At 35.0% G+C, this 18,241-nt stretch overlaps 2 protein-coding genes across 16 annotated transcripts in view; one reads left to right on the forward strand and one right to left on the reverse strand.

Moving 5' to 3' along the window:
• Positions 1 to 6,262, forward strand: part of GREB1L (GREB1 like retinoic acid receptor coactivator) — a 264,390-nt gene extending 258,128 nt beyond the window's left edge. For 5 of the 6 annotated variants that reach the window (XM_041754040.1, XM_041754343.1, XM_041754118.1 and 2 more), the window contains one exon: positions 402 to 6,262. In XM_041754040.1, coding sequence (XP_041609974.1) covers positions 402 to 565 — 164 coding nt within the window. In that variant the 3' untranslated portion in view covers positions 566 to 6,262. The remainder of the gene's footprint in view (positions 1 to 401) is intronic. The other variant, XM_041754421.1, reaches the window with a different exon arrangement.
• A 136-nt stretch (positions 6,263 to 6,398) lies between these two features.
• ESCO1 (establishment of sister chromatid cohesion N-acetyltransferase 1) overlaps positions 6,399 to 18,241 on the reverse strand; it is a 66,113-nt gene continuing 54,270 nt past the window's right edge. For 9 of the 10 annotated variants that reach the window (XM_041755091.1, XM_041755157.1, XM_041754774.1 and 6 more), the window contains 4 exons: positions 16,814 to 16,903; positions 13,818 to 13,961; positions 11,316 to 11,503; positions 6,399 to 7,590 (listed from right to left, as the gene is read on the reverse strand). In XM_041755091.1, coding sequence (XP_041611025.1) covers positions 7,443 to 7,590; positions 11,316 to 11,503; positions 13,818 to 13,961; positions 16,814 to 16,903 — 570 coding nt within the window. In that variant the 3' untranslated portion in view covers positions 6,399 to 7,442. Of the gene's footprint in view, positions 7,591 to 11,315; positions 11,504 to 13,817; positions 13,962 to 16,813; positions 16,904 to 17,466; positions 17,589 to 18,241 lie in introns of those variants that run through there. The other variant, XR_005987813.1, reaches the window with a different exon arrangement.

The following is an 18,241-nucleotide window of genomic DNA, read 5'->3' on the forward strand; positions in this document are numbered from 1 at the left end:
GGGACACTGGCAGTAGCAGGAGACATTTTAGGTTGCCACACTGGAGGGTGTTGCTGGCATATAGTGAGGAGAAGCCAGGGATGCTGCTAAACCATCTTACAAGAACAGAACAGCCCCCCAGAACAGAATTATCCAGTGTTGCTAAGGTGCAGAACCCCTTCACTGGAAACACAGAACATTGGTACCATAGGAGAAGGGGAGGTTTTTCACTTTACTCTCTTAAACTTTTGAATTTATAATACTACTTACTCAAGATAATAAAATTATAACGAATAATTGTGATAGGTTACTTTTACCTCTATGTTGGTTCTCAGATGTGTTAGCTTAAAGGACATGATCAGAAAAAGATGGTAGATTCTTTATTATAATTTCAGTTCCTGAGTTTTGCCTTTCTTCTGAAGGTGCTACCCTGTGTGTCATCTGCCAAGACAGAAGCTCCTTACGCCAAACAATTGTCCGCTTAGAGCTAGAGGATGAGTGGCAGTTCCGCCTCCGGGACGAGTTTCAAACTGCTAACAGCAGCGACGACAAGCCCCTCTACTTTCTTACTGGCCGCCATGTATGAGCTTTTGAAAAGACCAAAAATAGCAAAGGGATGCCTAGGTGGGGTGGGGAAGAAACAATTATTTGGGATTTTTTTTTTCCTTTAAAGTACAATCACTGTGGAGCAAAGTGCAACATATTTGTTCTCCAAAGAAATCCGCCCCCTCCAACCCCAATCTGACCCAGGTCTTTCGGGGTATCACTCTCCTTTAGTTCCACTGTCAGGACCTTATATTCAGGTTAACTCCACCCTAGGCAGTTATGCAATTACTTAAGACATGGTCTGCCACAGGAGCCTGAGGAGGATACACTTTGGAGAACGAACATGGAGTTTGCATTGTTTTTTCTACTACACTATGTTAGGGGGAAAACGGACTCTTGGCATTAGCTAGCCTGAATGTGTTACATGAGACTCACACCGCTGGTGTGGAATTAATTGAAGATTAACGTTTGAGGCCTGAACCCTCAGTTTCTCTTCAGATCTGTACTTTGGTACAGTATTACTCAGGGGTCTGAAATGATAGAATGTAGAAGATATTTGTATTTAAAAAAAAGTAGCTTTGTCTTTCTCTGTGCAGTGTTAGTTTAAGATTTGTAATCTTAAATGTATTGAAACTTTTGGCAAAATTTCCACAGGAGTTAAAAGTTTACTATTTAAACTGAACAAACAAATCAGTAAATGCAGAGCAGGCACTGTATGCATTTATGCAGTTTCTCCTTGCCGAAATTCCTTTGCTTTTTTCAGTCTTTAAAAATGTCTCCAGCCTCTAAGCACACTATGTCTATGAGAACATGGAACAGTTTAATCTTGTACAAGGGTAACCTAATTCAGTAATTGACCAATTAAGAAGCTTTTAGCAGTCATCCCAATACCCACCCTGTTTGGTTGGCATTAAGCAGTTGGCACCAGCAAAGCTAAATGTCAGGCTATGGTTCTGTGTGTAGTGGAACTAGTTTGATTCTTTTCAGGGCCTCAAGCAAAACTTCCTTTAAAAGATACACTGAATTAGTATTAGCTACCTTTACATAGACAACACCACAAAAATTGCTGAAATGGGAAAGAGAGCCAGAGAGGGAGAGAACTGTTTTAATCCTATCCGTGATTCTTTTGTGAGGAGTAAGAAAGATTCCATTAAAAGTCTCTGACTCACTAAAATCAGCAGGGGGTGTTTGTTCAGTATCAACAGTGTAAGTTTCTATAGATTTCTCACCATATATTGTAATCAAAAACAGACTTTTAGAAAATGTTCTAGAACAAACTAAATCAATTGGAAGTTTGCTTAAATTATTATTCCAGTTCTCATCATTAAACAATCTCTTCACATTTTTCTCATTAGCCCATACGTACCACTTAAAATGGCTATTTTTACTTGAATCAATCTCTTATTTTGGCCTGAAACTACTGAGAGGGGGCTGACTAAGCCTGCATTTACTTAGAACAAAAATGTTAACTGACCAGCTTTATTAGCTTGTGATAACAAGGAGTTTACAGTAGTGAAAAGATGGAATGTACTAATTTGAAAATGGTCTGCAGATCTCTTGGTTTTAATATAGCTACTTATGATGCTTTAAATATATTTTGAAATGAACAATTCCTTTAAACCCCATTTTTAATTGTCCTTCAAAGAGGATCTGCCTTATGTATTCTTTAAAATACTCCTTAATTTTAGTACAGCAGAATTTTTGGTAAAGAGGTACGTTTTGAAGCAGGTTGATTTAAGATATGAATGTATTTCAATTGTTTCTGTTTTGTTGAAAGGGCCTAATGCAGATATCAAGAAACCCACTGTTTGTGCAATATTCCAATAATATTTACTATATAGAGCAAATAAGATACTTGAAATAATTCCAAACAGTTGTACTTGGGGGCAGATGGCCTCTCAGGGTTTCTTCTGGCTTTATGGCTTCAAAGTCTAAAGCGCGTTTTTTAAAGTAGTAACTTTAGAGGCAGGTACTCCATGTTAGGGCTGTACTCTAAAAAAAAAAAAAATCCAATTAACTGTGATCTCTTAAATACTATTTAACCCTGTGAAAGAGAAATGCCAGAAGAAAGCCAAAAGACCATCATCCCAATGATGGAGAATTCAAACTGACCTGCCTATTCTTTTCAATGCCTGTACTACTAAGGTTTGGATCTTTTAAAATCACCTTATCAGTATAATTCTTTAGAGAATGTTAGGTCCTTCTCCTTTAAGGATAAAATTGCACAAGCATAGGACACCATGATTTGTTAATACATACCTTGGTGTGTTCAGCTTCAAGCCTTGCCATCCTGTAGAACATTGTGGTATGAATGTGTTTGCTAGGCCTGCATAATAATTGATCTATAGACCTGTTGAACCTTGCCATGTAGGACAGTTCACACAGGTTAATACTGAATGTAAACTAAAATTAGAATGAGAATTGTTGTATTCAATTATTTTGGCTGTAATTTATGCAATTGCTTTTTGTGATTTTTAGAAAAGGAGGTACCTGTGTTCCTTTATTACTGTAAAATTTTCTTAACCAAAATTTGGTGAATTTCACTAGTTGGTCTACCTCACATTTTGTTTATGATTCCAAATTGTCTTAAGTTGTGTCTACAGTATGTTGTCCTTTCATTTAATTTGGTGAATGTATTAAAATTCTCTCCCACCCCCTTAAAAAATTTTCCTTTATATTAATTTTCTGGTATGTTCAAAACCGGAATAAGCTCCCTACTACTGGCAATGTCCAAAAAAGACAGGAAGTCCACATATCAGTGAGTCATCCAACCTAAGATTTGACAATTCTGGAGTAACAAAGAAAATGTTAAATAAATATTTGTTGAATGAAAATCTGTAGCTTTTACAAAGATATACACACATATAAAGTATCCACACCCCATGCCCATTTGCAGAATTCCACATTAATTATGGATGACAGATCTAAAAATGATTTTAGAGGTATTAGAAATACTCCTAGTATAACCCCAACCTTTTATAGATGGCAACTATACTCATTTCAGTGTCCTCAGAAGCAGAACTCTGGGTTGCTAGAACTGTGCAGTTTGACAGAAGGTGTTCATCACCATCTTATTTCCAAACTACCTACTTTTAAGAATATGTTATTCCAGAAAAATGCCTTTCAGTTCTATTATGTTTAGAGTGCTAGCCTAGTAGATCTGGATAAAGAACCATGAAAACACTCTTCTAGGCCAAGGACTACTGGCCTTTTACCTCAGGAAGGGCGATAAACATTTGTTAAGTGTGGTGACAGATTTCAGGAGCAAGCAGAAACTGCCAACGTTCCAGTACATATTCCAAAGCAGCTACTCCACTGGAAAGACCAAAAGCTGTGAAACCTTGACTGTTCTACCTCTGTATTCAATCACCTAAAGCTGAAACAACATCCAGGCCACAAATATTCCTCAGGCCTCTCTTTAGTCATGGAGACTGACCCGTAAACTTTCTCTAGGAGAACGCTGCTCCAACACTAACAGCCTGGTTTCACTGAAAGAAACCATCACAAAAGGTGATTTCAGGAAGGGCCTCTGTGGCCAAGGTTTAAAGCCATTCACACAATAAGTTACTTCTGCTCTTCACTATCAAGTACTGAGCTAAGCATCCACACTTCAGTGACTATGACGACAGAGTAAGTTCTAAGAAAAGGCAACAATAAGTTGTTTTCTGACCACTTCTTTGTTCTGTAAGTAGTCCAGTGTATTTTATTTTTACAAGAATGGTGTGGTGGAAGGAGGGGTTATTGTGAGACAGTATCTTCCCTTTATGTGCCAAAAGGACCAAGAGCCATGAGAATGAGGTAGAAAACATATGTATGTCTGCAGTCACTCTCCAGAAACCAACTCAGCAATCTTAACTCCTGGTAAAATATGGTTAGGCAGGACTACAGCTGGGCAGCCATGCAACATAAGCAAGAACAATTAAAATGTCCCTGCATGTCTATTGTACTTGTCCTTAACAACAGTCATGCTTCACTCACTGGTAAAATGATTTTTTTAAGAATTCTTGCAATATATAAGAAAACCATTTGCATATCCATGTAGAAAAGGGCATAGCCTATAAAACCTTGTAGTTCCTGCCTATACTTGTAGTTCCTATAAGTTCTATATACTGGACATTTTTTAAAAGCTTTCTCTATGTTTGAGAGAGCATGCACCCATGCAAACATGAGTGCAAGGGGGAAGGGAACAGAGGATCTCAAGCAGACTCCCCATAGAATGCAGAGTCCAATCGGAGCCCAATCTCACAACCCTGAGACAATGACCTGAGCCAAAATCAAGTCAGATGTTCAACCCACTGAGCCACCCAGGCACCCCAAATAACTAAGGGCAGCTGACAAATTCATAGGCATATTTATAAAATCACAATTACAGAATCACTTCTTTTGAAGTCTGACTGTGGCCATTAGTGTAGACAGTGTCCATTCTCCCTCTACCACTCTGTAAAGACCACTCTTTGGTCTTCAATTATAATGTGATAGTGCTGACCATTCTTGCTTTTTAAAACTCTTCCTTGGTTTCTACCACTCTCTTCTGATTTTCTTACCTCTTTCCAGATACTCTTCTTCGAGACTCTTAAGTGATGGTTTTCTTCACAACTCTCTCCTACCATCTCATTTTACAAACACCAGGGTGAGGACATCTTTTCTAAACCTTTGGATAACTAGGTTAATAAATCTCCTTAGTTCAAACTTCTCTGTAACTCTAGACCAATATATAGAATTATATACCAAACAAGTATCTCCACTTGGAGATTCTGCAACCATCTCAAAATCTTTCCCAAAATTGAGCTCATCCTTTCTAGTCCAATCTTCCCTCCCATAATTCTCCAGTGTTCCCTTCTCAGTCAATCCACTATCCAGTTACCCAAATTACCCATGATCCTTCTCCAGTCAGTTATCAACTCTTACAGTTCTTCAATTGTATCTTCTCCAAGTTTATCTGTCTCTTCATCAACAAATCACAGCTTCAGTTCTGTGTTTCAACATTTTTCACACAAACCGCTACAGTAATCTCCAAATCCCTCACTTGAGTTCTCATAATAAAATAATGCAGCACTATACAGAAGGTCTGACACATAGCAATCACTCAAAAGTTAGATGTTACTAATACTATTCTTAGAGAAATGCCTAGACTGCAAAGTTATTTGAGGGGCTAGGTCTTCAATATAAACATGAAAATAATGATTTTCTTATAACTGTAACATTTAAATCAACCAATCAATGTATATTCTCTATTCCCAGGTACCCCCAAAACCACCAAGTTTGGCTCCCCAAAGAAGCATACTATGGCTTCTACTGAAATTGGATCTGTATTATGAGATTAAATTATTAGAGCATCAATACTATACCTGAAAATTTCATCCTCTTTTTTAAAAAGTTACACACTCTGTTAGGCAAATGACGACATCAGGAATGACTGGAATAGTTTCAAGTCCAAAGAGAAAGAGAGTGTCAAAAGTCAGACTATCATGATGAGTAAGACGGAAATATTTATACCTCTACAAACAGAGTACAGAGTTTTATACCACTTTGAGTTTAAAAAGCATACACCTATAGGGGGATAAAATATACGCCCACTAATTTAAAGCCCTAAAATTTAGCTGGTTTTTAAGATTATTTCAGTTCATAAAAATAATCTATGTTAAACCATAGTAGTGCTTCATTCTTGGGCTATGGCTTGTTCTTCGTCTGAAAGACCAGAAAAATTCTGTTAGAATTTTGCCTTTTAAAGACCAAGTTCAGAGTTGTTATGGACATACTGATCCTTTGGCAAATGTGAAACCTGTAAGAAGCCAGTGTTTTAATTCTATTTTAAGGTATCAAATTTAACTCCCTGAAAAAGCACAAACGACAACACACTATCATCACATTTATCACTTAGAAAAAGCTATCAAGTATTTTATTTTACTCTACATTATATACAGGTCATAAAAGGCCACAGCAGTTTTTCAACATATAAACCCTTTAAAAGTAGAGGGCACTATGAAGGATAGACAAGTATCAAAATGAAGTCCAGTAATGCGGGCATATACTCAGTGTAGTATTTCTGAGGAATAACAAAGCAGATACCGAGTCATCCATAGTTAGTTTACAACTATTCCACAGGTTTTATAAACCTCTTTGGGATTTGTTAATAGCCTTAAGTGTGCCCAGGTGCCATTTATTTTAAGAAATAAAATCAGAATGAAATAATAACAAACTTTAGAGGGCACTTTCTAATTCTAGTCACTTCATAGCTCTCCCAGAAGGAAAGCCTCAATTCTTTAACCACCTTCCATTTCTTCATGCCTCAAGAACAGGAAAAAAGGAAATAGAAGAAAAAGCTCAATATTCCATATTCTTCCTGCTTATTTGGAACTTTCCTTTTTTGCACGGATTCCTTCAAAACATATTTCAGGCCCTTTAAGAATTAATTTTGAATTCCTAAACATGCAATATTGCACCCCCCTTGAATAAGAACTCAAAAACATTGGTTTCTGCTCTGTAAAAATACAATCTTTAAAACTATAACTGGTATCAGCAGATCAATATAAAAAAATACAGTACACCAAGCTACACTGGTATATTTCCATATTAAGAACTTCAAAATATACTTATCACTGAGACCATAGTCCTTGCATTAGTTTTCAGTCCACTATGAACAATTTATCTGCTGCATGTAAACATGTCTAAATAACTATAGATAAAATACATCAATCATAAATTTCTGTAAAAGATAATAAAATATCTTCTTTAAAAAACAAAACAATAATAAGCTATTACTGCATTGTTTCCAATTTTATGAAAATGGAACAACCTTATGGTTGTTACCAGTCCTGAGTTCATTGTAATAAAAATGGCCCTAGTTCCTGGTTAAAGTCAGCAACCAATCCATTCTCTTCAGTAGATGTCTTCTAGTACTGCGGCAAGAATTTGTTTTAGGTGCTATTTTGTCCATTAATAAAATTATATACCAGAAACTGACCAGTGCCACAGTACTGTGTTGCAAATAGTTTTCCATCAGGAGTGGGATCTGAGAAAGCAATTTCTTCTTTACTCAAATATGAGCCATATATAAAGTTACTCCTATTAAAAAAAAAAAAGGAGGGGTGTGGAAGGGTAAAAAGAAAAAAAATTAATATTTTTATCATTAAAGTTGAAAAAAAACCCATCAAATAAAATTTGACCAGTAAGACTTTTTAGGTAATGTTGTATGTTCTAAAAATTGTTGAAAATAGTTGTTCATCGAGATTATTAATCATTAGAGGGAAAAAATTTTTTATGAAAACAACAATGGTTTTAAAAACATTTACCCAACATCTTTTCATGATAAAAATACTCAACAATTCTAAGAAGAAGGAACTTCCTCAACCTACTAAAGAGCATCAGGGAATATCAAATTTAATTATGAAAGACTGAAAACTGTTTCCCAAAGATTAGGAACAAGGTAAGGCTATCTGCTTGTACCTCTCTATTCAACAGTGTATTTACTGCAGGCACTAGCCAGGGCACTTAGACAAAGAAAAGAAATTAATAGGTAGGCTGGGAAGAAAGAAGTAAAACTACCTCTTTTTGGAGACCTTTTTGATGAGCTTATATGTACAAAAATCCTGAGGAATGCACAAAAAAAACTATTGGATCTAATTAAAAATGAGTTCAGCAAGGTTGCATGATACAAAAGAGCAATATTTTAAAAATTAACTGAATTTCTATATACTTGAACTTAACTCCAAAATTTAAAAACAATTCCATTTACAATAACATTAGAAGAATAACACTCAGGATTAAGTTTAACAAAAGAAGTGCAAGACCTGGAAACTTAAATAAATTTAGAAAGACAACCCAAGTTTATGAATCAGAAGATCTAAAGCTGGCTTTGTAGAAATTAACAATCTGGTCCTAAAACTCATATGAAAGTGGAAGGGTCACTAAACAGTCAAAAGAATCTTGAAAAAGAACAAAACTGAAGAACTCACACTTCCTTATTTTGCAACATACTACAAAGCTACAGAACTGAAAACAGTGTGCTATGGCATAAGAACAGACTGATGGAACAGAACTGAAGAGTCCAGATATAAACCCTCACAATCAAAGATTTTTCACATGGGTGCTGAGACCATTCACTGGAAAAGAACAGTCTCTTTAATAAATGGCACTGGGACGACTGGATAGCCACATGAAAAAAAGAATGTTGTTGGAATCCTTATCTCCCATCATACACAAAAATTAACTTAAAATAGATCAAAGACCTAAATGTAAGAATTAAAATTATGAACTCCTGGAATAAAATACAAGTATAAATCTCTGTAAACTTACATTAGGAAATGGCTTCTTAGATAGGACACCAAAAACACAAGTGACAAAAGAATAAGATATGTAATTTGGAGTTCAAAATCAAAGACCTTTCTGCTTCAAAGGACACCAAGAAGATGAAAAGACAGCTATGAAAAGGTAGAAAATATCTGTAGATCATATATTTGATAAGGAACTTGTCTCCAGAATATATAAAGAATTATTACAATTCAGTAAGAAAAAGATAAACTAATTTAGCAATGGACACAGTATTTGAATAGGCATTTCTCTAAAGAACATTTATAAATGGCCAATAAGCACATGAAAAAAATGCCCAACATCATTAGCCATTAGGAAATTATAAATCAAAACCAAAATGAAATACTTCATACAAACTAAGATGGCTAAAATTAAGAAGATGGACAATAACAAGTGTTGGTAGAGAAATTAGAACTCTCACACATTGCTGGTAGGATTGTAAAATAGTATAGCTGCTTTAACAAGCAGTTTGGCAGCTCCTCAAAATAACCATAGTAACATACAGTTACTACATGCCCAACAATTCTATTTCTAGTATATACCAAAAGAAATAAAAACATGCAAATATTTCTCTACTTACCAAGAGAAATAAAAATACACAAAAATTTGTACATGAATGTTTACAGATTATTTATAATAGCCAAAAAGTGTAACCAACCCACCACCCAATGTTCATCAACTGATGAATTAATAAATGAAATGTGGTACAACCACATGGTCGGATTTTATCTGAAGTATACAAATACATGCTACAATATGGATGATCCCTGAAAGTGTGCTAAGTAAAAGAAACAAGTTACAAAAGATCATATATTATAGGAATCCATTTATATGAAATGTTCAGCATAGGAAAATCCATTCAGACAGAAAGTAGATTAGTAAAAAAAAAAAAAAAAAAAAAAAAAAGAAAGTAGATTAGTGATTGCCAGAAGGTAGGGGAGAGGGAAATGGGGAGTGACTGCTAATGGGTATGGATTTTGGGGACACAATGATGGAAATGTTCTGGAATTAGATAGTGGTGATGATTGCACAGCTTTCTGAATATACTAAAACCCAATGAACTGTATAATTTAAAAAGATGAATTTTATGCTATATAATTACATCTCTTAATAAAGCTGCTTTTTAAAAAATAATTTTTTAATTTAGCCAGTACAGACTATTAGAATTTTCACGCTGTAATCTTAACAAGGTGAGTTGGGTACATAGAACAACAATAAGTGAAAAAAGTAGAAACTCTATATATAGAGTTTTAACAGGAAGCTTATGGGGACATCTCTATCATATGAAACAAAAACAATGACTATACTGTCTAATGTTTTTATAAACTAGAACCATCTTACAGTTGTTGTAGGACCTAAATTTACAAGATTTTAAGGAGGAGCAATATTGTCATATTTAGCACTATTATTTAAACAGCTGCATTTTCCAGGTTTAGTTTTGAAAGCGCTAAAACAGATCTGCCTTTTGTCATGAAAAGGGCAGGTAGATCTAAGCCCTCCTGGATCACTACTCACAAAAGAGGGAGAGACCAGAAACACATTAATGTTCTAAAATTCCTAGAGCCTTAGGATCTTACTTACAATGACGGATTATTCTGAAAGCTAAGATCTACAGATAGTAGCAGACAGGGATTCTAGAATAAACAAAAACAAGAGACTGACATAAAAACCTCATCTGCGGGCACCTGCGTGGCTCAGTGGTTGAGCGTCTGTCTGCCTTTGGCTCGGGTGGAGATCCCAGGGTCCTGGGATTGAGTCCCGTATGAGGCTCCCTACAGGGAGCCTGCTTCTCTCTCAGCCTATGTCTCTGCCTCTCTCTGTGTGTCTCTCATGAATAAACAAATAAAATCTTAAAAAAAAAACCTTCATCTGCATGATTAATTTGAACCGCCATTAATCATTTAGAAAGGTGCTTTAAAGAACAAAAACCATGCAATTTATCTGAGTCTTTTCCTCTATACCTTTAATTTAAAATCAGGCAATAAAAGCAAAAGAAAAACTAGTAGGAGACTTAGATAATTTATAAATAATATTAGTAATTTAAAACAAGTTTTCCTAAAAAAAAAAAAAAAGAAAAGAAAACAAACAAAAAAAAAAGAAAACAAAACAAAACAAAACAAAAAAAAACAAGTTTTCCTAAAAGCAACTTTAAATTCCAAAAAACCTTCTCATATTTATTTGGTTATCTTTAAAATTCTCCACTATTGAACAGTTCAAAATAAGTGGGTTATTTTGGCCTAATAGCATAGTTACAAGTAAGTAAAAATGTTTTAATAGTATTTAACTAGTAGTGCTTTCTCACCCTTCAGATTAACTTCACATTAAAAAAAACAGACCCAATACACTGACAATACAATCCTATGCAAATTTTAAATTAAGATAAAGGTTATATATTTAAGATTAAAGGCCAATCTTTATACTAAAAATCTGCTTAAATCTAAAACTAGAGAAAACAACTTGAGGAATTACTTTCAAGTTACCTTAGGCATTCAATCATGCGAGAAGCAATTTTCTTCCGACGCATCATGCTGAATACCCATATCCGACTGATCCCACAGATTGCAGGCTCTGGCAATGTTGAGCAGCACCAGGCTTTTTGCCTTTCAAATCTGACTTTTTCTTCTTCCGACCTGATAACTGGAAGTTTCTCTTCTATAACTCTGTAGCCCTAAGGTATCAAGATTAGAGGGAAAAATTAATTTAAAGTGAAAATATTAATTAGCAATTGTCTAATACTGACCTTAGTGAGTTGGTTGCTACATTTGTCTGGCTTCAGAAACTATGAGGGCCACTTATGCTTTCAGTCTTCAGAAAGGAGACCTGAATCTACATTCTGTTTTTTGTTTTAAAGATTTTATTTATTCACCAGAGACACAGAGAGAGAAAGAGGCAGAGACACAGGCAGAGGGAGAAGCAGGCCCCATGCAGGGAGCCCGATGTGGGACTCAATCCCAGGACTCCAGGATCAGGCCCTGGGCTGAAGGCGGCGCTAAACTGCTGAGCCACCTGGGCTGCCCTGAATCTATATTCTGTTTTGATTCATTTACTAGTTATGTGACCAGGAAAGCAGTTAACAAATTAAGCTTTGAGTTCCTTATCTATAAACTAGAGGTATCTACCACCTGTTTCAGAAAACTGTAGAAAAATTAAATAAGGTAATACATATAAAATACCTTGCCCATCATGGCTGGCCCATAATGGCAACTGAAGGTTATTTTTTCTCTACCTCCCACATTCTAAGGACCAGCAAAAGTACACATCAAGAATGCAGCAGCGTTCATAACTCAACTCAGCAGCGGTCATAACAACTGTTTCTGTGATTGCTGCCATAGTTCTACGATTCACAGCTGTGCGGGAAGTAGGACTAGAGATGGCAGGAGAATCAAGAATTTAAAAAGCTTTCCCCCACTCCCATCTCTTTAAAAAAACTAAAGTACTTTAAAAAACACAGTATCTCCTCTACCAGTCTAGTTGAACAACGGCCAGCCTTATGATGGGATATGGTACAAATCTTAAAGCATTTAGAAAATACAGTGAAGAATTAACAAACACTGCATAGCTATCTTCTGAACATTACAAAAAACTTGGTAGAATATAAAGTTTAAAAAACACAAGGGAGGGATCCCTGGGTGGCGCAACAGTTTGGCGCCTGCTTTTGGCCCAGGGCGCGATCCTGGAGACCCAGGATCGAATCCCACATCAGGCTCCCGGTGCATGGAGCCTGCTTCTCCCTCTGCCTATGTCTCTGCCTCTCTCTCTCTCTGTGTGTGACTATCATAAATAAATTTTTTTAAAAATTAAAAAAAAAACACAAGGGAATATACACTATGTAAAATTAATTTCAATATGGCAAAAGCTATACAATTTAACACTGGGTTTTTAAAAATTAACATAGAAATTAACTCCTACAGCCCTGTTTTGACTTTATTTTATAAGAAAATTTTATGATAAAACATGTTTCCAGGCAACTATTAATATACAAAAAGATACCAACTGAACAAAAGTCAAATCCAATGTGCTTTGAATTCATGAATAAGAACTCAGCTGAGGGATCCCTGGGTGGCGCAGCGGTTTGGCGCTGGCCTTTGGCCCAGGGCGCGATCCTGGAGACCCGGGATCGAATCCCACATCAGGTTCCCGGTGCATGGAACCTGCCTTCTCCCTCTGCCTGTGTCTCTGCCTCTCTCTCTCTCTGTGACTATCATAAATAAATAAAAATTAAAAAAAAAAAAAAAAAAAAAAAGAACTCAGCTGAAAAAACAAAATTCAAATGAGGTATGCCTCAAATAGCATGATTAGGGAGTCCAGAATACTCTGTTCTCATAAGTTGGTCTGTTACTTACATAACCTACCCAATGTGAATATACCCCACTTATTGTGATTTTTTTTTTTTTTTGGTACAATTTGTCTCCTAAATACAAGTCAACTTCTCACAGCTCAAGCAAAGAAGTGATCTATTCTGGGGGTGGGCAACTTTTGATAAAGAACCAGACAATATTTTAGGCTTTGCAGTCCACTTGGTTTCTGCTGCAACTACTCAACTCAGTCTTTCTGGTGTGCATCAGTCATAGACAATATGTAAGCAAATGGGCACTGCTGTATTACAATAAAATTTTATTTATGAAAACAGGTTGGAGTTTGCTCTCAGGCAATAGTTTGCCAACCTTTGCTTTATTCCAGTGCTGAAGGAATGGAAACAAACTTTACATTAGTATCCAAAATGGAAACTTCCTAAACAAAATTTAACAGTACTTTTGATTTATAGAATTTTTATTTTATATACTGATTTGAGAAACTAATTCCCATGCAAGATACAATTCTGCTTAGTAAAAATTTACACATGGCAATTCTAACATTCACATGCTTCCCTACATAAAACGCTTTCCTTTACATAAAATTAACCAGAACTGTGTTACTCAAGATTATACAGTAAACTCTTTAGATACCAAAGTACATATGAACACTATTTAAAAGTCACTTACCCATTGGATATGTTCCGCAATTAAGCAGCCAACTACTTTTTTGTCATTAGAAATAAAGAGAAGTGTTTTAGTTCTGGAATAGCACATTAGTGGGGCTTGTTGGAAACCTAAATCATTATCAACCATCTCTCTAATTTCGTCAACCTGCCAAATAAAGAACAGTATTTTTTGTAACAACGAAAGCACTGTATACATGTTAAAATATTACTACTGCAGTTCAGTAAATTGAGTATATTATTCCAAGCAGGATATCACCTAAAAAGTTCTTTGGAATGATTATTCTGACCTATAACTGTTTTTCAAGGCCTGTGGAACAATGTGCAAAATGGAAAAGGAACTGGACAGTAATGCCAAGCCCAGCAGTTTACATAACAAGAACAGTGAGAGCTCCTACAATAAACAATAAGAACATTAAAGGATTAGAAGCATCATGGGTTTGAGAATTAGAGAGAACTTCACTGGAATCTTAGCCAGGCAAGCCATTTTTCTTTCCAAGTCTTAATTAGTACTCTCATCAGTAAAATGGAAGTGGACACAGAAGAAAGAAACACATGTTTATTCCTTATTAACCACTAGCAAGATAGAATCAAAGAACTTTATTATCTTACTTAAATCCAACATCTCTTGGGTCTATGGCCCCTCACTTTACATATTCAAGAAAGAAAATTCAAAGGTAACTTTCCCATGTTAGGTATTATATTAGACATCTAGAAAACCACGGAGCAGAGATTTGAATGATGCTAATATGGCATCAAACTGTGCTTCTTCTAGTTTACCTCCTAGAACTGTGGTCAAGGTCAAATATGGTAAGCTCAAGCTTCTGGGGGCACAAAGTCAAATGTTTTGTAGGTACTCAAACATTAGTTCCTTCCCCAGTTAAAAAATAAAATGCAAAGATTCAGTCCAACAAACATTCATTTATGTTACTAAAATGAAAATAACCCTTTGGAGGGTTAATAAGCATACCTCTGACCTGCAGAATACCATGTAATATATCCCCTACTCAGGGATGAAAACTCAAGCCCTCCTAATCCTAGAACCGTATCTTATAACACAACTCATGATTCAGTTCCTAAAGGCAAATGACTCACAATTCCTTACATTTCAATTTTTAACCTACTATTATGGATTCCTAACTAGTAACGTACTACACTAAGATTTTGCCCTGAGAAACTAAAATGAGAAAGTTAGCATTTACTGAAGATTCTTAGTAAAGAAGAGTCTGAATGCCACATATGGTGGTATAGCAAAGTTCCCACTGTTCATTTCCAATAGTAATAGTTGGAATTTAAAAATTACTTAATTTAATTTTCATTTATTAAATCAGTAATCCAATATTAACAAATATTTGTTTCTGTGACAAGGATCAATGTTTCAAATACAAGGCAGGTGGCATGGTTACATGTCATTCTAAATGTTATTGTCTGTATTATTAGGGAGTGGTAGTATGGGGGGCTTATTTGGTTATCTGGAATTGTCCAGTCATACATAATACAGAGTATGTGAATTCAAAAACAAGATAAAGTAGAATGTTAGTCGTATTTTCAAATAATAGGGTCACCCTTTCAAGTGAAGTTTTCCTAAATTTAAAGAGGTCCAATTGTTAACCTAAAAAAAAGAACAATACATAAATCATTTTCCTTGTGTTTTCTAGACATTTTGGACATTTTAGTGAAAATAAGTTTCTCAAAAGACAACTGGACCTACCGCTTTATAAGATATTTCTGAAAAAGCACAAGAAGGTTGAAAAAAACACTTTGAGTAGATTATTTGAAAATATAATTAATATTAAATCATTTCAAAATAAGTTTATCCTATGGTTTCCTGCCTTTTAAGACACTCAATATAATACAATGATTCCAGACTTCATTGTCTTTTTGGTTTATTTCTCTGAACTTTCAAAGTATGGAACTCTAAGTTGGACTTTTATAAAACCTGGCTCACACTAGATAAGAGGACTTCTTTAAATTTCCTACCTTATAATTATAAATCAGAATGTATCTTTTTTCACTTAACATTTTATGATTACCTCATGTTTAATTTCAGAACTTCATAACTTTTTTTTGTTTTAAAGACTGATTTATTTATGAGAGATAGAGGAAAAGCAGAGCACCAGGGGAAAGGGCAGAGGGAGAGAGAGTCTTATGCAGACTCTGAGCAGAGCCCAACATGGGGCTGATCTCACAATCTGAGCCGAAACCAAGACTATATCACCAAAGTGACCTCTGATGACCTATTATTATATATTCTTTTGCTATAAGATTTATTTAAAATTTTTCTCTTGAAATGAAACTTCACAATTGTTAATTTTAATTTTCTAGGTTATCAAACTTTAATTGTAATTGATTCCTTTTTAATGAAAGTAATACTTTTTTTTCAAAGTTTTAACTGATTAATCTTAAAGATTTATTTATTTTAGAGGAGGAGAGCACCAGTGTAAGAGGGGCACAGGGAGGAGAGAGAAAGAGAATCCCAAGGCAACTCCACACTGAGCCAGGAGCCCAAAGTGGGGCTCAACACAGGGCTTGATCTCATTCCTTGAGATCATGACCTGAGCCAAAATCAAGAGTCGGACGTTTAACCAACTGAGTCACCCAGACATCCCCAAGTTTTGAATTTATTTTAGTTATCTCTATACCCCACGTGGGACTCAATCTCACAACCTGCAATCAAGAGTCACACACTCTTTCAACTGAGCCAGGCAAGCACTCCTGGAAATTTGATTAAGTCACTAATGTGGCATTATAAACTAGGAAGCCTTTTATATCATCACTCAAGTTTCTGATAATATAGGACAGTAATCAATTCACTAAAAATTTATTTCACATATCTTAGATGCATAAGTTTAAGCATAATTTTAAGCATGTTCTTTAAATGCTTATTTCTTGTTTTCAGAACTGGTGCTTAAACGTGCCATGTCAGTAATGCATTATTCTGTTAAAATTGACTACAAAATTACATTACCCATTTTAAATGAAACTGCACTGGACATTTACCTTTTTCAGAGCATACTTTGGGTCTTCAGGAAGAACCATTATTATCCTGCCATCAGGATATTCAGCCAGAATTCTTTCTTTTTTCCAACCCTAGATATAAAAAATATGAATGAATTCTGTTATCATATTTCATTGATCAGATTCACATATAAGAAGAAAAATATATCAATGTGTCTAAAAAATTCCAAGTACAGAAAATATTCTCATTAATGTTTAACTAACAAGACATGATGACTCAGCTATTTTGTTAAGCATACGGTAGGTACAATGCAAGCTAATTTCTCTAAAATAATCATTCAGAAATCTAATACCACAAGAATATTAATTTATCACTTCCCATTTTAAATTAATTTTGAAAATCACACACCAAAAGCAAGCCCCTTAAAGTCAGTGATTCCCAGAGCCTAAAAGATAATTCTCTCAGCTTCTTGATAAAAGAATTTAACTCTTAAATTTCTTTAGAACATGGTTACCTCCACAAACAAACACTCATGGTTTTATGTCTGGCATGCCAAAGACCTCCAGGAGGTTTTAAATGAACTGATTTGCATGCAGTAGCCCAATATGTCGTAAGGAATAGTTTTTAATTCTTATTGATCATATTGATCACAACTATCAAAGTCACAAGAAGGAGACTATAAAAATATAACTACCTTCTAAGAATCTAATAGGGAAGGAGAAGCTACGTTGTGTGTATCTGAAGTTAAACATACTCAAAAAAAGAGGTAATAAACTCTTCTTCAGATCCACACTCGTGGTGATTAATGAGCAGAACCTGCATGAAAAAAAAAACAAAACAAAAGCCACTTAAATCTAGTAAGATGGGACTGAACCAGAGGTTAAAACTAGGAGCTTTGAAGTTAATAAGTACAGAAGGAATGAGCTTAACTGGTTGTTTCATTTGTCTTACCCAACCAATTTTACATTTAAAAAAAAAAAAAAAAAAGCCTTTCAAGAAGCAATGTATTTCTATTAGAGAAAACCATGATCTTCTGAAATCTTGTAAGACTATGAAAGCTCAATAAAACCAAGAAAAAGGTAACTACATTTTTTCTTAATATTATGACAAGTCAGAGAACAGGCTGATTTTCTTATAACAATTTAGATGATTTTTTGAGGGCAGGGGCAGGATCTTGGGGACAAAGAGTCCAGTATAAGCTTAGTAAACAACTTAGGGTATTCAAATAAGAATGTGTTTTAAAAATAGAGCACTCAAAGGTAAGTGAACTTTGGGTGATTATGATTGGTTAAAAGTTCTCAATATCTGAAAAGAAGGAGCAGAAACAACAGCCACAGAAGTCATTTTTTTTCAAATTAGAAATTAAATCTGAATTTAGGTAAACAATTTTTAAAACGTACAAAAGACATCACCTTTTAAAAACAAATTAATATTACTACATTAACTTGGGAAACACTTTTAAAATAAAC

This window comes from Vulpes lagopus, chromosome 1 (assembly GCF_018345385.1).
Source record: "Vulpes lagopus strain Blue_001 chromosome 1, ASM1834538v1, whole genome shotgun sequence".
NCBI classification, from domain to species: Eukaryota; Metazoa; Chordata; class Mammalia; order Carnivora; family Canidae; genus Vulpes; species Vulpes lagopus.